General features: G+C 38.8%; 1 protein-coding gene across 1 annotated transcript; it reads right to left on the bottom strand.

Moving 5' to 3' along the window:
- Positions 1 to 20413: 20413 nt before the first annotated feature.
- LOC142172584 (uncharacterized) lies at positions 20414 to 20920 on the bottom strand. The gene has a single exon (XM_075236238.1). It carries the CDS (start codon positions 20918 to 20920, stop codon positions 20414 to 20416), a length of 507 nt encoding a protein of 168 aa, XP_075092339.1.
- Positions 20921 to 21692: the final 772 nt, after the last annotated feature.

The raw sequence follows: 21692 nt of genomic DNA, 5'->3' as shown, positions 1-21692 counted from the left end.
TAAGCCAAGTATAAATTGCTAAGCGGCCGTGCTAGAACCACGGAACCCGGGAATGCCTAACACCTTCTCCCAGGTTAACAAAATTCTTTATCTAGAATTTCTGGTTCGCAGACTTTTAAATAAAGTCGAAAATTTCCTCGATTTGGGATTTTGAAAATAAACTGGTGACTTGGAACACCATAAATTATTCCAAGTGGCGACTCTAAAAATAAATAAATAAAATAATCTCATTTTCGAATAATGTCACTTTAATTGGAAAAACTCTTTTATCTACCCTCTCGGGTAGTAAAAGAGAGGTGTGACAGCTCTAGCGGCTCTGCTGGGGATCGAACCCAGAACTTCTTATTTAGGGTTCAAGAATTTGAGCTTGTTAATGTGATTTTTATTTGGCTCTATTTATTGTTGATATTACTGTATTTTGTGAACCTAATGTGCTGATTGCCATTTATTTACCACTTTGATATCACTTGAACTGTATTTAAATGTCTTCTTACGCCTCCCTTCTGAGTCTTATAAAAAAAATGGTGCACACGTTCGCGTGACCCACTTTTTCTATTAGAAGTTATACCAAATATAAAGAGGATGAGCCAGTAACAAGGCTGGGTAGACTTTTGTGCTCTCGGTACGTTGCCCCTCTTCCGCTCGAGTTTGTTCACTTGGGTAAGCCAGGTCTAGAACACAACCCCAAGTTTAAACTTAGAATAACATAACCTAATGCCGGATCCCTAGTAGGAACGTTTATTTGCATCACGTGCATTTGATCTTGGGGACTCAACATAGGGGTTGGGTCCGTCTATGACAGATGGACCCAAAACAACTGACCATCCTGATGCATCCTACGTGCTATATGAATATTTATTTGTTTCGGCTTGCGTGTTGACCGGCTAGGAAAAGAAAATCAAGATAAAAACCAAGAGTGAGGTAGGATAGAGAATTCACCCGGTTTTGAAAACCTGGTATTTGAAAATGTCTCAAAACTCTGCCAAAATTTTTGAAAAAAAAAAGAAGAAGAGGAAAATGTATTTCAAGAAATAAAGTTGAGTCAATATCATGTCAAAACTGACTGAACTACGCGGGTCTAATTCTGACCGGATGTGAGATACGTAGGCAAAACCTCATCGGTTACGGCCCAATTTTCAAAAATTCAAAAATATTTTCCTTTAGTTCCTTCTTAGAAATCTTTCCTTAGAAATTTTAAATAAAGAAGAAGAAATCTTTAAAACTCAAAAAGTAGTTTCCTTCTTTCTAAAGTATTTCATACGGAAAAAATAAAAAAAAATAAAAAAACAAAATCAAAAAATCAAAATCCAAAATCCGGGTTTCCTTTATTTTGAATTTTTTTTCAAAAATTAAAAAAAATAATTCTTTTCTTTCTTTAAAATTCTTTCTTTCATAAATGTCATAAAAATTGAGAAATAAAAGTCCAAAAATATTTTCGCTTTTCTTTAAAAGTACTTTCATAAATTAAAAAAAAGAGAGAAAAAAATAGAGAAATAGGAGAAACTCAGAAATCCGAAATGTTTTCTTAAAAGTCCTTCTTTCGAAAATCCACAAGTCAAATAAAAATCCAAAAAAAAAAAATTCTTTTCCTTCTTTAGAAGTTTTTCTTTCGTAAATGTAAAAAAAATCCAAAAACAAAAATTATTTCCTTTCTTCTTTTAAAGTATTTCTTTCGAAAATTCCAAAAAAAAAAACAACAAAGCAAAGAATTAAAAAAAATATATCTTCTTTTTCTTAAAGATTTCATGATCTGGGTTTTTATAAAAGTAAACAGAAAAAAAGAGTTAGTTTATTTATTCCATTCCCGATCTTCCCGAACTACGCAACATCTGATTCATGTAGCGTCATGATACGTAGGCAATCCCTACCGGATTCGATCATAGCTATAAAATAAAGAGAGAAAGAAAAGAAATTGATTGAGTGAATAAGAAAGAAAAGAACAAAAAAAAAAGAGGAGCGACAAGAAATAAAAGTGACAAAAGCGAAAAAAAAGAAGAGAAAAAGAGTGTCAAAAATAAAAGTGCGGCAAAAACAAAATGAGAAAATCAACAGTGATTAAAGAGAGGCAAAATTAAAGAAAAGAGGTACAAAGTGAAATTTTTTTTTAGTTAGGGCCGGGATGAAACATGCAACCGTTCAAACATATGGTAGAAGTGTTTAACTGTTAGGTTCATTGCATCCCAACGTGCAATTTCCTATATGTTAAATGTCTCAAAATTAACAAGGTTGTTGGGTGTGCAAATTAGCCAGGTTTTGGTGGTTGGTTTTGTTGGTAGTCTAGCCTCCCCTCCTTCAAAAGATCCAAAGACATAGATGGCCTCCGCAAGCAATCTACCAATCATCGGTCCTGAGGATAGCCCGACATCGGCTATTTTGCAGCTAGAATCAACAGCTGCTGAAGAAAATAGGATGTTGCGTCTCCGCATATTGGAAATGTGGGACGCCTGGTCTAATGGTAGGGAACCGCCAAGTGCAATCCCTAGGTTCCCTGAGTTAATTCCCAGGTCAGGTGAGGTTACCAACGCCCCCGTGCCCATCCCGCTCATCCCATGCGGGCACCCTTCAATGCCGTTCAATGATCCTGGCATGCCTTCTGTGGTTCACCCCAAGGCACCAGTTTCCTGGACACCTCCAATATTGTTCTCCGCAGCACCAGTCTGCACCAGAGCACAACCAACTTTGTCATGGCCATATATTGAGCCTCCAATGTTCACCTTTCAGGGTCCACAACTTCAACCAGAAATAACATATGTGACCCCGTACTCTTTCACTCAACTTCCGTAATATGATCTCTCGGTTGAACAAGAAAAGGTTGTTAAAAATCCTAAGCAAGAGGAAATAGCTCGGAAGATGAAGAGCCTGGAACAAAGCCTGAAGAACATACAAGGTCTGAGTGGCCAAAAAAGTGTCTCATACTCTGACCTATGTATGTTTCCCCATGTCCACTTGCCAGCTGGCTTCAAGATGCCAAAATTTGAAAAGTACGATGGGTACGGAGACCCGATCGCTCATTTGAAACGATATTGTAACCAGTTGAGGGGTGTTGGTGGAAAAGAGGAGCTGCTAATGGCCTATTTTGGGGAAAGCCTCTCCGGAATTTCTTCTGAGTGGTATACGGATCAAGAAATTACTCATTGGCACGTGTTGGACGATATGGCCCGAGGTTTTGTCTGCCAGTTCCAGTATAATGTGGACATCGCACCCGACAGAAACTCTCTGTCCAATTTGAAAAAGAAAATCGCAGAAAGCTTCCGCGAATATGCTGTCAAATGGCGTGAACAAACTGCTAGGGTAAAGCCTCCAATGGACGAAATTGAAATGGTCACGGTCTTTCTACATGCCCAAGAGGCGGACTACTTCCAGAATATGATGTCCGCTATGGGTAAGCCATTCGCCGAGGCTATAAAAATTGGAGAAATGGTTGAAAATGGTTTAAAAAACAGGTCGAATCTTGAGTCATGCTGCTTTTAAGGCCACATCACAGGCTGCTTAGAATGGTTCGGAAGGTTTGATGAACAGAAACGGGAGTGAAGAGGGAGCCATGATGGTTTCAAGCTCGAGGAGGGCTCGCAGGTCATTCAGTCAATCATATATGCTTCCTGATGTCTCTCAACACTATTATCCCCTTCAAAATGCTGCTTATACCATGGCACCGCCTCCCTATGCAGTGATGAACGTGCAACCTTGCACGCGGCCACAACATTATCCACAAAACCGAGCTCCACCTCCCAGAAATGCCCATCCTTACCAAGCTCCATATAATCCTCAACCAAATGATCCCCAATACAATCCTCGCCCAAGAGAGCCTTTCAGAAAGAATCAGTTCACCCCTATTGGTGAATCGTATTCAAGCTTATTCCAAAAGCTAATCATGCTAAATTTATTGCATCCAGTGGCCCCGAACCGGCCAAACCCCGAGTCCCCCTCGCACCGAGCTGATGCTAGATGTGAATACCACTCTGGAGCAGTGGGACACAATATAGAGGATTGTTGGACCCTCAAAAGGGCAGTTGAAGATTTGATTGAAACTGAAAGAATTGTTTTTCAAGATGAAGAAGCTCTTGATGTGATGAATAATCTGTTGCCTACCCACAACAGCGGGCCAATAATCGAAATGATTTGTAAAGACGAGGAATTTGATCCGGCACTGAAGGCCATTGCAGCTATTGCCGAGACAGAAGAAAAACTAAAAAACGGTCGCCAAGCCTGAAAGTTCCCTATCAGACGGGAGTCTCGGTAGCCAGTCTTGCTATCATTTATGCGTCCGGATTATATCAGGGTGTGATCCGGATGCTTTACTTTATTGTCTTACTCCCCGATGTAAACCCTTCTGTTTTTAAAATTCAAAAAAAAATCAATCGAAAAAAATCAAATGAAATTCTTCCAGGGATGTCTCTTTTCATAATCTTGTCATTTTTCTTATTCTCTTTTTAATTCTGTTAAATGCAGATTTCAATAACATAACATTCTTGCGGACTTCATGCCCACATCCTAAAACGGTGATAGACTTCGAAATAATGAATCAAGAATTAGATTGCAATGAAGATAAGGAAATAAAACAAAGAGTTGGAACAACTAAAGGAAAATTAGCTCTAGATTGGAAATATCCCTACCTGGTAACAAGGGTACTCCCAAAGAGAGTGTTGTACCTGGAAAACATCGAAGGAAATGTCCCTGTAATAACTGTCAATGCAAATGCAGTCAAAAGGTGCTATGTTGGATCCTTTATATAGCGTTAATGTTCTCCGGTTGGGATGAAGAAGGCTTTCTTTCTCACTATCCAAATATTCAATCCTTTACAAATCCTTTGAGCCGGTTACTCCTCTTTGATTGTCCTCTTTGGATCCTGCAAGTGTTATTGAAAAAAATTGAAAAAATAAAATGAAAAATGAAAAAAAATTGAAAAAGAAAAATACGAAAAAGGAAGAAAAGGGCAAAAAGAAAAAGAAATGAAAAAAGAGAAGAAAGGAAAGATACAAAGGGGGGGGGGGGGGGGAAGAAACGACAAAGAAAATGAAAAAAAAAACGAAAAAAGAGAGAAAAAAGGAAAGGAAAAAGAAAGAGAAAGAAAACAAAACAGAAGAATAAAAAAAAACAAAGTTCCCTGAACTACGTTCGACTTGATTCCGAAAGGATACGTAGGCAGCCTCTCTCTGGGGTTCAGTCACACCAAAATAAAAATCCAAATTCGCCAAAAGTGAAATTGGGGCAGATGTTATAATGGTTCAGCGATGATCCCGCCTGAATGGTTCGAAAGTTGTAATTCAGTCCAAATCATTTTTACCCAAATTTTTTCAAGTCCTTCGATCAATCGGTGAGAATGTTTAAGGATCAGAGAATACAGCTACTTGGATCCGATGCAATAAAAATGAGAGAAATAAGATGAGAGAGTCTTATTGGTGAAAACCACACGGACACTGTGAGGCGTCAGTAAGCAGAGAACAAAATGAGAGAGGTTTATTGATAAAAACCCACACGGGCATCACGAGACAATGGTAAGTAGAGAAATGGAAAATGAGAGGGTCTTATTAGTGAAAACTCACAAAGAGCACTATAAGGCGATGATGAGAAGATAAATGAGAGAGGTCAGCTCGTGAAAACCCGCAAAGGGCTCCCCTGATTGAAAAGTGGATCCTCATAGCCATCGACATCGACAGAGTCCTAGCAAGGTTTCTCAATTTTGAGGCAAAAGTTGTGATAAATTTCTGAGAGTCGGACGGTTTACGCGGATCAGGCGTCCAGTCCAAAAGGCAAGTCATGTTCATTGAAGCTCGCATGTACTCCACATAAGTCCTTCTTTCCTTTCCCCGAAAGGGACACTTCTTGTTTTAAACTCATTTACCATTCCATTGTTTGTTTTCTTTGAATCCCTTTCGGTCTAACTCTGTTCCGAAACTAAGATAAAAAAGGATAGTATGACTGATTTACAGGGGTCTCATTTGATACAAGCCAATATGCAAAAGGCACCCAGCCTCGTCAGGGGCATCAAGTCGACCTCGACTGGCCATGGGGGCCGATGCTTCAAAATCAGAACTCTCGGAAGGAGAAAATCAAATTGAAGGGCCTACAAAGGCAAAATAAAGTTGAAAAGGTTGAGTCTCACGTGGCTAACCGTCTCGGCGAAGGTTTTAAAAGCCAAGGTACCCAAATGCTCTGAAATGGAAGTTGGAAGAAAGAAGCCAGAAATGAAAGGCCTATGAAGGTGAAATAAAGTTGAAAAAGGTTAAGTCCCCCGTGACTAGCGGTTGCGACAAAGTTTGAGGAGCCAAAAGTTCCCCAATGCTTCGAAGTTAAAAAAAAGAAAAAAAAGAGAAAAAAAAATAAAAGAAAAGGAAGTTAGAAAGGAAAGGCCTACGAAGGCAAAATAAAGTCGAAAAGGTTGAGTTCCACCAACCAACCGTCATGGCAAAGTCTGGAAAAAACCAGAGGTTCTCCAGGGCCTGAAATGAAATCGGTCCTCAGGGAACAAGCAGTTGTAGTTGAGATCTTCATCCAAGAAGTCGGGCCGAGATCGAGTGATTGAAACAATCAAGGCCACAAAACCAACCATCGTTTCAAACTAATAATTGTTCTTTGTTTGAAAACATGAAACATGTGCAATCCAAAGCAACCTTGCAAGAAGCAGGTGGAACCAAACAGAAACTGAGCAAGGGCTAGAAACAACTTTGCGGCAAAAATCAATCCAAAAGGGAAGTCTCCTCTAAATTCTTTCCCGCATGTTTACTCATTTTCTTAAATAAAACAAAAAAAATGAAATGAAAGGAAGAAGAAGCAAAATTCAAAATCATGTTAGCATAGGGTCTCCAATCTCTAGCTACGTCTTTTCCAACATAGGGTCCCATTCCCTAGTCGATGCCAGCATAACCTGGTAATATTTTCCCATATAGGGTCCCATTCCCTAGTCCCTGCCAGCATAACCTGGTAGTCTTTTTCAGTATAGGGTTCCAAACCCTAGTTGATTCGCGGCATAACACGAGGACCTTTCTCTTTTCCTACATAACCCGATGACTTTCCCGGCATAACTCGTGGACCTTCCCGGCATAACCTGATGATCTTTTTCTTATCCGACATAACCCAATGACTTTCCCGGCATAACTCGTGGACCTCCCTGGCATAAACTGATGATCTTTTTCTTATCCGGCATAATCCGATGACTTTCCCGGCATAACCCGAGGACCTTTTTCTTTTCCGGCATAACCCGATGACTTTCTCGGAATAACCCGTGGACCTCTCCGGCATAACCCGATGACCTTTTTATTTTCTGGCATAACCCAATGACATTCCCGGCATAACTCGTGGACCTCCCCAGCATAACCCGAAGACCTTTTTCTTTTCCGACATAACCCGATGACTTTCCCGACATAACCCGTGAAACTTCCCGGCATAACCCGAGGACCCGATGACTTTCCTGGCATAACCCGAGGGCCCTTTTCTTTTACGGCATAACCCGATGACTTTTCCGGCATAACCCGTGGACCTCCCCGGCATAATCCGAGGACCTTTTTCTTTTCCGGCTTAACCCAATGGCTTTCTCGACATAACCTGTGGACCTTCCTGGCATAACCCGATGACCTTTTTCTTTTTCGACGTAACCCGATGACTTTCCCGGCATAACCTGTGGACCTCCCCGGCATAACCCGAGGACCTTTTTCTTTTCCGGCATAATTCAAAGACTTTCCAGGCATAACCTGTGGATCTCCCCGGCATAACCCGATGATCTTTTTCTTTTCCGACATAACCGGTGGACCTCCCTGGCATCACCCGTAGACCTCCCCGGCATCACCCGATGACCTTTTTCTTTTCCTGAATAACCCGATGACCTTCCCCGGCATAACCCGTGGACCTCCCCGGCATAACCTGTGGACCTCCCTAGCATAACTCGAGGACCTTTTTTCTTTTCCGGCAAAACCTGATGACTTTCCCAGCATAACTCGAGGACCTTTCCGGCATAACCCGGTCATTTTTCCAGCATAACCTGGTAATCTTCCCAACTTGGGGTCTCCGATCCCCATTTGATTGCATTTTAGGTATAGGGTATCTACTCCCTAATCTCTTTTTCTCAGGGATACACAATCCCGATTTTAATTGCTTTCAATAAAGAAATATCTTAGATTTTATTACAATAACTCACGAAATTTTTCTTGTGAAAACTGGGGCAGAAAAATTTCGTTTGTTTATTTGCTTTGGTGCCTGAACAGGTTTTTACCGTGAGGCACAAGATTTGAGACGACCAAAAGGAGAAGTCTCAATCCAAATAAAAGAAAAGAAGAACAAGATAAGAAGTTTAACTCTAAGTTTAGAAGCGGAGAAAGATGCGGACTGCTCAAGATATGATTGAAGTCACAAGCATTGCATGTCTCGTCTTGATCCTAAAAGCTGAAGAAGAATGAACAAGTGGTTGCAGCTAACGAGCATCAAGATTCAGATCAGAGTCTGCAGGAAGAACAAGCCAAGACTCAAGATCAAGCTTTAGAAGATTTATAGATAGAAATCTTGTAACTCGTCGTTGATAGGCTTAGCTAGTTTAGCTTTCTATTTTTATTTTATTTTGGTGTAATAAGGTACTCAGCAAGCAGAAACAACAGCAACATCAATGAAATCACAGTTTTCCGGTAGTCCCAACTACCAAAAACTTCCAGAACTACACCGACTTGATTCCTTTGTAGCCAAGGATATGTAGGCAACCTCTGAAGCAAGGTTCGGTCAAACGTTTTCAAAATGCTTCCAAATGGAGTTTCAAACAGGCAAAAATTGCTCACTTTATCTTTGCCCGAAAACTCTTCATGTTTTCGAGCAAAGAAGGGTAGCTGTGAGCACCTAATTTTTGCCCTACAAAAAAATAACTCCTAAAAATAAATCAAAAATAATTTTTAAAGGGATTTTAGAAGTTTTTCTTTGTTTAGTTGCATTTCATGCATTTTTAATATTTTAAAATCATAAAAATTGTCATATTTTAATTTCATGCCATCTTAGGTTCAATTTACATGTAGTAATTAATTTTATTAAGAAAATTACAAAAATGGTCATTTTTACATATTTAGCTTTTAGTCTTTAGAAAGTAGTATTTTTATTTAGTTTTAAGTTAATTAGTTATTTTGATAAATAAACAATTTTAACTTTTACAAATTAGATTGATTTAGGATTTTATTAGATTTTAAAATCAAAGAAAAGAAAATGATTTTTTTTTGACTTAGTCTTAGTGTATTGGGCCAAAGTTAATTAGCCCAAATTCATGACCCAAATCCCTTCAAGCCCTAAACCAAAACCCATCACCTTTAATTAAAACTTAGACCTAACACATAAAAAAACCTAGACTAGACATGATCAGATTTTAGACCTAGGAAAAGATCTCTACTCCTTTAAGCTTCAACGTCGTTTATTCCCAAAAGAGAAGGGATTCCCCTCTCTCTCATCAGACGCAACGAGAACCCCCCTCCCCATTTCAATCCCAACGCTATTCCCCCTTTCCTTCTTCATTCTTTACTCACTTTCACAAACAGAAACATCTGGATTTAAAAGTATCGTATTTCAGATCTAAAAAAAAGAAGAACTCCGAGAAATAAAAAAAAGAAAAGAAAAAAATAAAGAAAGCAATGAAAAGAAAGATTAAAAGCTGGTTTCGGGTTTTCATTCAATTGCTGCACATTTTCTGGGATTTCTCTAAATGATTTGAGCTGTTGAAGTTGTCCAATCTGCTGGGGCTGTTCATTTCTTTTGGAGCTGTTGGGTTATCTGGTTTTATGGAGCTGCTGAGCTCTAGCTTTGAAGTTCATACCTTTATTTGGTCCTATAATTGTTGTTTTCTGCCTTTAGGTACGTCCGTTTACTTCTGTTATTTTCTATTTGGAAAAATGAATGAATATTTGAGTTGCTAACTCTATAAACATGCTGAATCTGTTGGAATCCTGATGTTTAATTACAAATCTTTTTGCTTTGTGTGTATGTCAATATTTATTCATGGTTGATGGATTGATTCACTTGTAAAATGGAGTTATTACAGTATATTAGCATTTGATTCTTTGAAACAGTAGTGATGGTGAAGTATGTTAATTCTTGAATGGAATAATTTCCTAATTGCTTGACATGTGAAGATCGCCCCTTTTATTTTCCAAAGTTGGATCATTTTAATCTCCAATAGTGACTCAACGAGGAGTTTCTTCTAGTATCTGATTGTTTGATAACCCTGTAAAGCTAGCTGTTGTATATTACTGGAGATTATCTATGAATTTTTATTTGGTCTCCAATAATGTGTAGTTCCATGTTTCTTTTTTAATCTACAATTCACAATAGTATCAACATAATATTTTATTTTGTGGCTTATGCTAGATTGAAATTATACAAGCGTCTGCCTATATTGTGATGTTTATTCTGTGATATCCACAAAAGAAAAACTGTGGTATTTGAGGATGGAATATATAGTGTGACAGATCCATAACATAAATTTGATGGATGATTGCTACCTTAAAATGCAAATTTGTACTGTTAATCAAAAAAGTTATCTAAAATAGCTGTTAGTAAACCATATATGATAATACACACTGGATTCTATGATCGACACAAAGTGTAGTTTATGATAATGTTTGCGTTCAGGGGCACTATGCATCTTAACGTCACACCAATTTGCATCTTTTGAACTATTTAGCATATACTAGATGTGTTAGATGTGGTCCTGGAGAGGTGTAATATATTTGTTTATCTTTATATATTTTTGGACCAGTCCTGCTCATTCAGCTATATAAAAATGCTGATGGCTTAGAACTCAACACTCTTGAACACGTTTAAGTTTCTAGGATTATACATGTAGTTTCATACAACTTTGTAATAATGGTGATTGACTTCAGTTTGTTTTTAAATAACTGAATGACTCCTTAAAATTTTCTCAAATATCTTGTGATAACTATTCATCATCCCATGGCAAAGGATGTAGGAAGTATCCACATAGCCATTTTCAAAGTTTAAATGGCTAATACCAACTCAAGCTGGCTACAGAAAATTGGCAGTAACTCTGGGATTAGAGATATACCTACCATATCGGAATCTTTAACAACATAGTTTATGACTTTTCTAAGGATTCTCAAGTTTAGTGAGGTAAATGATTCTTGAACATTCGTAGCTTGCTTTAGGCGCGACTTAGTCTATTATCGTGATTATATATACGTTCTTGTAACATAATTATGAATTTCGTTCTAAAAAATAAATCGAGGTATGCGTTCGCGCAACTTCGACCAAATTTTCTTAAATAATTAATAAAGCGTGATTAAATATGGACACATACGCGTGGCATGATTTTTGATGTACCAAACGAAATGAGTACATATACGCGTGACTCAATTCTTTAATTACGAATAATCAAGCAATTAAAAGAGGATAAAGGGATAAATGCACATAGGTCCTAAAATGAGTAATTAGACAATTTAAGCCAAGTATAAATTGCTAAGCTACCGTGCTAGAACCATGGAACCCGGGAATGCCTAACACCTTCTCCCGGGTTACCATAATTCCTTATCTAGAATTTATGGTTCGCAGACTTTTAAGTAAAGTCAAAAATTTCCTCGATTTGGGATTTTGAAAATAAACTGGTGACTTGGAACACCATAAATTATTCCAAGTGGCGACTCTAAAAACAAATAAATAAAATAATCTAATTTTCGAATAATGTCATTTTAGTTGGAAAAACTCCCTTATATACCCTCTCGGGTGGTAAAAAAGAGGTGTGACATCTGCAATATGAGTCCCCAAAGGAACAAGAACGAGTAGTGAGATACTCCGAGCAGGAAGAAATGGCTCGAAAGATGAGAAACTTGGAACAAAGCTTAAAAAACTTGCAAGGCTTGAGTGGCAAAAAAAAAGTGCTTCCTACTCAGACTTGTGCATGTTCCCAAATATCCATCTACCTGCCGGTTTCAAAATGCCAAAGTTTGAGAAATATGATAGGCACGGAGACCCAATTGCTCACCTTAAGAGATATTGTAACCAGCTGCGAGGGGCTGGTGGAAAAGAAGAGTTGTTGATGGGTTATTTCGGGGAAAGCCTGACTGGAATCGCTTCAGAATGGTATATGGATCAGGAAATCTCCCACTAGCACATATGGGATGACTTGGCCCAAGATTTTGTCAGACAGTTTCAGTACAATGTCAACATAACTCCAGATAGGAACTCCCTGTCTAACTTGAAGAAGAAAGTCGCAGAGAGCTTCCGCAAATATGCTATTAAATGGCACAACCAGGCTTCCAGGGTAAAGCCGCCCATGGACGAGAACGAAATGGTTACGGTCTTCTTGCAGGCCTAAAAGGCCGATTATTTTCAGAAGATGATGTCTGCCGGGCAAACCGTTTGTGGAGGCAGTAAAAATCAAAGAAATGGTAGAAAACGATCTGAAAATTAGCCAGATATTAAGTCAATATGCTTTGAAAGCCACCCCCAAGCCATCTAGAACAACTCAAGAGGTTTGGCCAATCAAAAAAAGAGATAGGTAGGAGCCATGATGGCTTCAAGTTCAAGAAGGCCCCCTCGATCATTTGATCACCCTTATATGCCACCTAGAACCCTGCAACACCAAGATGCAGCCTATGCCGCGGTACTGTCCCACTATGCGATGATAAATTACCAACCCTATACATGGCCACAATAGCACTACAACATAGTCAGAGCTCCACTTCCCAGAAAAAAACCTCCTTACCAAGCTCCATATAACCCCCGTCCACCACATAACAATCACCAACGTAATCCACGCCCTCGTAAGCCGCCCAGGAGAAACAATTTCACCCTTATTGGTGAATCCTACTCCAGCCTATTCCCAAAGTTAATCCAGCTGGGTCTATTGCAACTTGTACCCCTATATCGGCAAAATCTTGAATCCGCAACATACCGGCCAGGTACCAGGTGTGCCTACCATTCGGGAGCAGAAGGTCATAATACGGAGGACCGTTTGACTCTTAAAAGGGCTATTGAAAGCTTGATAGAACAAAAACAAGTTGTGCTGAGGGACGAGGAAGTCCCTAATATGACGAACAATCCATGTCCGGCTCACAACTATGGGCTGGTCATCAGAATGATTTGTGACGACAAAGTATTTAATCCACCATTGAAATCCATCATTGCCATCGCTGATTCAGAGGCAAGACTCAAAATGGCGGTGAAACCTGTCGCGCCCCCCTTTTTTTCTCGCAAAATTGGGTTTCGACATTTTGACAACTCCTTTTGAGAAAAAGGAATTGGTTGTTAAAGTCTCCACCTAACGGATTAAGGTGCATTAGTGTACCTATAGCAAATAACTCAGATTATACCAGTTTGCATCACCAGAGATCGTGTAAGGGCTCAAATTACCTTAAGGGGAAGGTATTAGCCACCCCTCAAGGTCCACAATGGTGGGTCTCGACCGAACTTAAATTATGGAAATTAGTCTAAGGGAGGGAATAAACTATTTAATAAAGATGGGGGGTCCTACATTTTTAAGCCTATATGATCACCCCGTGCAACATAAATAATACTTCGTAACTCCCCCAAGATGGGGGTGTTACTCATATTATTCAGTAGGAACAAATTATCATCTCCCACTACCCGATTACTATCTTTGAATATTTAACTAAAGCGCTCTAGTTGATTCTAACTCGTGTCCTATGCGTGTACTACCCGTCCCTTACCTAAGGTCCAGGAGGCATTGGGACCTCTATTTGGGAAAGTTCTAGACTAGGCCTAAGGTTCTCAAACTTTTAAAATACTAGGCGACAAGCAAAACAATTAGGAATTCTCAAATAAAAACAGATATGGGATCATGTTAACCTCCACATGTAAACAACAAATGCATGCAACTAATATAGCAGGCTTTATTAATCTTGGAGTCCTATAGGCAGGATATCTATGTGATGAACAAGTGAAGAGTAGTATGCAGAGACAGTTCTTAATGTGAGTGTTAGGACCTACACATATTTTCCTACTAATTTTAATTCAGTGCAATATCCGGGCGTTTCATGCATCAATGATTAACAGGAAATCACAATCATAAGTCCAGAATTATTGTTAAATCCTATAGGCATGTTGTCTAAGTGGTAGGAAACACATTCAGAATTATTTAATTGAATCCTATAGGCATGATTTATATATTTGAGCATTATATGAGCATGAATTTATACACATTGAGCCAGAAAACGATTAAGCCAAATATTGATCCTATAGTCATGATTGCTAACACACGTTTATTGGACAGATTGATACACCTAAAGGCATGATTTCTGACAAATCACAGCGTTAGTCCTACAGGCAGGATTTCTAACATGTAAACACAACATAGAACCTATAGGCATGATTTCTAACATACAACAACATAATATGGAACTTATAAGCAGAACTAACAGTACAAATAGAGATCCTATAGGTAGGATTTCTACCCGACTTTTTAAACAAAAATAAGAAACCCTTCCCAATTTTACTAAATACCCTAGAGTTATTTGTTATAAAATTATTATAGACCAGATTAGTGAATGAATTACGTAGTAATCATGAAATAAACTATAGAGAGCCTACAACAGGCCCAAATATACCCGGTCAACCCAGGACTTCAAACCATAGCAGACCCAAGGCTCACTTTCACAGGTACACAATGATCAGTGGTGAATGATTCACCCATAGCACATAGAACCCAAATCTCTAGTGTGTCAAAGTTCTCAAGGGCTTCAAGAACCTAGGGTAATGCTCACACTAAAGAATAAATACTCAAAAATAGTTCAAAGGAGATTAGAAACCAAACCCCATTGTGTCAAAGTTCACAAGAGTCTCACATGGACACCGAGTAGTGCTCACACTGAGGAGGTGAAGGATAAAACCTAATGGACCTAAGAATAGGATTTTAAAAGTAGCAGCATATAAAAGGAGACAATGGCAAATGACAAATTTTAAAAAAGATTTGATTTTAGGAAAAATCCATCATAACAGAGTTTTTCAAACATAGAATACATAGGCAGAATTGCATTAAGAAGACAAATTGGCAAGATTTTCAAAGTTGTTTATGCAAAGATGCATAGTACTTGATCAGTTAAAGCCTGAAAGGGCTAATAGGCTAAGTGTACATGCTAGCATTTATGACAAGTTGTTCAAACATAGAAACTTTTAGACAATGCATTAGGCAAACAATCAGATAATCAGATGAATCCAAACGGATGCAAAACACATTAGAAGGCAAGTTATCAGGGCACAGGGAAAGGTTCAATAACAATACAAGTTTGTAAAGACTCGGGACTGATTAACTGATGAACATACTAGTATTATCTTAAAGATGCTATGTTCAGGATAATTTCAGAAATGGAAAAACAACATACATGAAACAATTTAGATGGTATTAAGCTAATCACCTAAGAGGATTCATATTATTCAAAACAATTAGTCTTAGAACTAACAGTATTAATTAGAGACTCATATAAGCAAGAATTTAGCAGAATCATGCTCAAAAGGTAAACTTTAAATATGCTGGATCATAAACACAGTTCATGGATACATAGGAATAAAATGACGAAGGATAGTCACTCACCAGTCAGGCAAGAAAAGCAAGAACAACACCACAATAGTCGATAACCCAGAATGTTTGGCCATGGCTTTCAGCCGGCCAAACTAGAGATAGAACGAGATAGCAAAGAGAGTACAGAGCCAAATTTTAAGTTTATCAATGAGAGTATATTGATTTCTCTATCTGTCCTAAAGGGGAAAGGGAGGGATTTATATAGTAGTATAGTATAAACATGAAACACGGTAAGTATTAAACACAGAATCAATTAAGATCTAATTTTTAGGGCAAATAATACATAGACAAAGAGTTGAGTATATTAATAGAGAATAATGGCAGGTAATCATGCGAGTAACACTTAACATAAGGGGATACAACAGAGAATAAGGAAAATATCACATAAGAATCGATTAACAGTCAGATTTAGGGCCAAATAAGGTAAAAATAAAGGAAACACGGTAGATTAAATAGAAATAAGGAAAATATTAGACAAATACGAGAAAGGAAAGACTATCAATCAGAAATCAATAAAGAAAAAGGAGAGGTCTCAAACCCTAGTTGAGACTGATGCTTTGAATCGAACCAGAGATGCAAGAACCATTCAATAAAACATGTACATGGACGAAAGATCGTCCAGATCTTCATAGAATTAGGGTGAATCTACCCGTTATTGAGGTAGTTCTTACCAAAAATAGGGCAAGAATATAAGTAATACCATAGAAGAGCGTATAATGATAGAGTAACACAAAATAAGTAAGTAAATCATGGATTGATTCCATGTTTGAGCCGGAATAGGAGAGATTTGGGGGTGACGGCGCTAGGGTTTCAGAGAGAGGGATGAGAGATGAGAGGATATGAGGGCGGCGGGTTTGGTATTATGAGGGATTAGGTTTAGGGAGTTAGGTTTAAAGGGGTGTGAGGAATTTGGGTCGTTCATTTTAGAGATCAACAGTCAGGATTTAATGAGGGGTTGGGTATGGTTGGTTAATGGGTTGCGACTGGGTTGGGGAGTAATGGGTCATTTGTTTGGGATGGGGTTATTGGGTTAGTGTATTGGGATAAGTATTTTAGGCATTGGGCTGGGGGTTGGTCAGAAAATAGGTTTAGAAAATAGGCTACTAGTTAAATACCCACTTTCAATTAATAAATAATTTGTAAAAATGATAAATAAAATAGTAAAAATATTATTTGTGCATAAAAATGGTTAATAACAATTATTTAATATTATAAAAATATAAAAAGTTATTTTTTGCATAAATAAAGTAATTATAAGTATATATGGGCTATTATTGCAAAATGTGCAATTTTAGCCTTAACAATGCAAATATATTTATGATAAATATGTTAAAATAATTAAAACCTAATCTGGGTGTAAATGATGAAATTACATGAGAAAATCATTATAAAAATAATTTGTGATACAATTAATGATTATTTATACAATAAAATATGGGAATAAATTGATTAATAAATCTTTAAAAATTATGGAAAAATTTGAAAAAAATACTTGATGATGCTCATGCACTATTTTGAAAGTATATATGCATATTTGAAATATATGAGGGAAAAATTGTGTATCAACAGCTGTCCTTCTTTACCCAGGAAGGATGAAAGAGTTGTCGGATAAAAAAATAATGACCGATTTTGACCGAATGGAGTGATTTGAAAAGAATATAGACCGCACTCTGATTTCTAAGCTGCCTACATATCCCTTGTTTTATAGGAATCAGGCCGTGTGTAGTTCTGGACCCAACAGTGAATGAAACTGATGGAATTGTTATAAGAATAGTCGTGTGTTTTGGAAGGGGTTCTTTTGGGAAGGATAGTATCGGATGGATTTATGCGGAGTTATGAATGTGAATTTGAAACGTAACGGATGTGTTATAGAGCAAGTATCTGAATAGCCATATAGTAAGAAGCGAGAATTGATGGTGGTTGGTTATGTTTAAAACATTTGTGAAATGTGGACGTTGTAAATAGAAACCGGAGCGAATATTGCTCTCGTTTGAAGAACAGTTACTTCCTGGATTACCTGTAAAACTTAAAACACGATGCATGCAAATATATATGGATTATTGCGAGAATTTAAACATGATGCAAATTCCCTTTGGATCATGAAAGTTGTCTTTGGACGGTGATGATGATATCCTTAGACCATGACGTCGCGGGCCATGAGTCATGAGATAAGGGATTCACAGGCTATGAAATAATATTCTCGGGCTATGAGAATGATGCGTCTAAACCATGGCACCTTTTAATAATGATGTGCAATATTGAGAGATCCTCAGGCCATGAGATGGTGTCTTCAGGCTATGAGGATGATGCCTTTGGACTATGACGCCTTTGGACAAATTAGCTATATATCAGCCCATGAGATGCAGCGACATGATGCTTGAGATAAAACAAGACAGAGCTTAGTCTTGTGCAAGGTCGGGGGCAGAGCTTAGCCCCTAAAGAAGAGAATAATGCAAGGTTTGGAATAGAGCAATATTTGTGCAGAGGGAGACAATGCTTAGTCTCATGAGAAGGCAATGCTTAGCCTTATGCAAATAGGGAGGCAGTGCTTAGCCTCACACAAGAATTGAGGCAGAGCTTAGTCTCATGCAAAAAGAAGGCAATACTTAGCCTTATGCAAATGAAGAGGCAAGGATTAGCCTCATGCAAGATTTGAGACAGTGCTTAGTCTCATGCAGGGGCAAGGCAATGCTTGACCTTATGGAAATGAGAAGGCAAGGCTTAGCCTCATGCAAGAATTAAGACAGAGCTTAGTCTCAAGCAACTAGAAGGCAATGCTTAGCCTTATGCAGACAGGGAGGTAGGGATTATCCTCATTCACGAATTGAGACATGGATTAGTCTCATGCAAAGAGAAGACAATGCTTAGCCTTATGTAAATGAGGAGGCAGGGCTTAGCCTTATGCAAGATTTGAGACAAATCTTAGTCTCATGCGAAGAGAAGGCAATGCTTAGCCTTATGCAAGGAGAAGACAATGCTTATCCTTATGCAAATGAGGAGGCAGGGCTTAGCCTCATGCAAGAATTAAGAAAGAGCTTAGTCTCATGTAATGAGAAGGAAATGCTTAGCCTTATGCAGACTTGGAGGCAAGGCTTAGCCTTATGCAGACTTGGAGGCAAGGCTTAGCCTCATGCAGGAATCGAGACAGGGCTTAGTCTCACGCAAAGAGAAGGCAATGCTTAGCCTTATGAAAATGAGAAAGCAGGGCTTATCCTCATGCAAGAATTGAGACATGGCTTAGTCTCATGTAGTGGACAAATAGCAAGTAAGAGCAAAATATTTCTTAGCTGGAGATATATTTGCGCTTAGCAGTCCGGTTGTTATGAAGATGATGATTTTAAGGTGTGCGTACTTGTGGTTATTCCCTATTCCTGCATCTAAAGAAAAATCGTGAGTTTTGCGGGGGAGGTTGGTTCATGCCTTTGTCTACTTGCTTTGCTCCACTCCGTACTATAGCCATGTTCGAGTCACTATGGGTAGCATTTTGCTAAAAAGTAGAGTTTTCAAATATATGTATGCATAGTTATTTGGAACATAGTAATATGTGATTTAAAAATCGATCAGATGAACCAGATTCTGCCCTAGTTACCTGACAAATTTCTGGCTATTCCACGTGTAATGCTGTTGGCTGAACTTGCTTCGGAATTTTGAGGGTCCTTTTCAAAATTTTGCCCCAGTTTCTGATTGTGGGGAAAATGGAAATTTATTGAATTATGACCGAACCCATAGGGCTGCCTATGTATCCCCTTTTAAATGGGAATCAGGTCAAGCGTAGTTCAATTACATCATATGAAGAAACATAAATAGTTTACGCATAGTATCTTTTGACTGCATACGAATTGATAGGGTTTGGCCAGATTTCTCCATCCATTTCTGCTAGTATGAGTGCTCCCCCTGTCAATACTCTGTGAACCATGTAAGGACCGTGCTATTTAGGTGAAAATTTCCTTATGGCTTCATCTTGATGTGGAAATATCCGCTTCAACACCAGCTTCCCCAATTTGAATTGTCTTGGTTTGACCCTTTTGTTGAAAGCTCTGGACATTCTGTTTTGATAGAGTTGACCATGACACACTACATTCATCCGTTTTCCTTCTATGAGGGCTAATTGCTCATATAGGCTCCTTATCCATTTTGTATTACTGATTTTGGCTTCTTGTATGATCCTTAAAGAAGGAATTTCTACCTCGACGGGAATGATAGCTTCGGTACCATAAACCAGAAAATAAGGAGTTGCAGAGGTTGATGTGCGGACTATGGTACGGTATCCCAATAAGGCAAATGGTAACTTCTCGTGCCATTGCTTGTGGTTCTCTACCATTTTCCTTAGTATTTCTTGATGTTCTTGTTGCCAGCTTCCACGACTCCGTTCATTCGAGGCATGTATGATGTTGAGTTTTTGTGCTTGATTTTGAAAGTTTCACACATAGCTTTCATCAGATCACTGCTGAGATTGGTGGCATTGTCAGTTATGATGCTCGGGAACCCCGAAATGACAAACAATATGATCCCTAACAAAATCTGCGGACGACTTTCTTGGTTATGCTTTGTAGGACGTGGCTTCAACCCACTTAGTGAAGTAATCGATGACCATTAAAATGAACTTGTGCCCGTTCGAAGCAGTGGATTCGATTGGACCAATGACATACATTTCCCAGGCAGAAAAAGGCTAAGGTGCACTTGTTGCATTGAGTTCGTTTGGTAGCACTCGTATCATTTCTGCATGTATCTGGCATTGGTGGCATTTCTGGACATAACGGATGCAATCTATTTCCATACTCATCCAAAAGTATTCAGCCCTGAGTATCTTCTTGGCTAGAACAAAACCATTCATATGTGGGCCGCAGGTTCCGGCATGTATTTCCTCGAGCAATTTGGAAGCTTCCTTGGCATAAACACACCTTAATAGTCCTGATCAGGTGTTCTTCTATACAAAATTCCTCCGCTTTCGCCGAAATGATTGGACAATCTCCACAGTGTGCGTTTCTGAGTATGGTTCGCCTGCTCTGGGTACTCTTCTTTTGCCAAATATTCCTTGATGTCATGGAACCATGGATTTCCATCTATTTCTACTTCGACATGAGCACAGTATGCCGACTGATTGTGTATTCTCAACGAAATGGGATCAATGAAAATCTTGTCTGGATGTTGTATCATTGAGGACTGGGTGACCAATGCGTCTGCAAATTCATTCTGGATTCTGGGGATATGCCAGAACTCTATCTTTGTGAACCTCTTCCTCATCTCTTGTACGTGATGTAGATATGGCAATATCTTGGTGTTTTTCATAGCCCACTCTCCTTTTACCTGATGTACCAGCAGATCTGAGTCACCGATTACCAGTAGTTCCTCAACATTCATGTCGACGGCCAAATTGAGCCCTAATATACAAGCTTCATACTCAACCATATTATTGGTGTATGGAAACTTGAGTTTTGCAGACACCGGGTAGTGCTAACCGGTTTCCGATACCAACTCCCTTGAAATTTGCAGTTCCGTCAAAAAACATTCTCCAACCGTCGTAGGATTCAACAATGTCCTCTCCTGCGAATGATACATCTTCGTCAAGAAAATACATTTTTAGTGGTTCATATTCTCCTCCTACAGGATTATCGGCAAGATGATCTACCAATGCTTATCCTTTGACTGCCTTCTGAGTTACATAGATGATATCGAACTCACTTAGCAATATTTGCCATTTGTCCAGCTTCCCGGTAGGCATAGGCCTCTGAAAGATGTACTTTAAAGGATCCATCCTTGATATGAAGTATGTGGTATAGGCATAGAAGTAGTGCCACAATTTCTGAGCCATCCATGTCAGAGCACATCAAGTGCATTCCAGCAGAGATTACCGTGCTTCATAAGGTGTGAACTTCTTACTCAAGTAATATATGGATTGCTCCTTTCTTCCCGTCTCGTCATGTTGTCTCAAAACACAACCGAAAGCCTCATCTAATATAGAGAGGTAGAGTAGCAGTGGTTTACCAGGCTCTAGCAGGACTAGGACTGATGGTGTGGATAGGTTTTCCTTGATTTTGTCAAAGGCCTTCTGACAATCCTCGGTCCAACTGGTTGCAGCATCCTTCTTCAGCATTTTGAAAATTGGTTCGCATATTACCGTGGACTACACTATAAAGCGGATGATGTAGTTGAGGCATCCAAGGAAACTCATCACGTCCTT

Source organism: Nicotiana tabacum, chromosome 18 (genome assembly GCF_000715075.1).
Source record: "Nicotiana tabacum cultivar K326 chromosome 18, ASM71507v2, whole genome shotgun sequence".
NCBI lineage: Eukaryota > Viridiplantae > Streptophyta > Magnoliopsida > Solanales > Solanaceae > Nicotiana > Nicotiana tabacum.
This window is presented reverse-complemented; position numbering and strand designations above follow the sequence as displayed.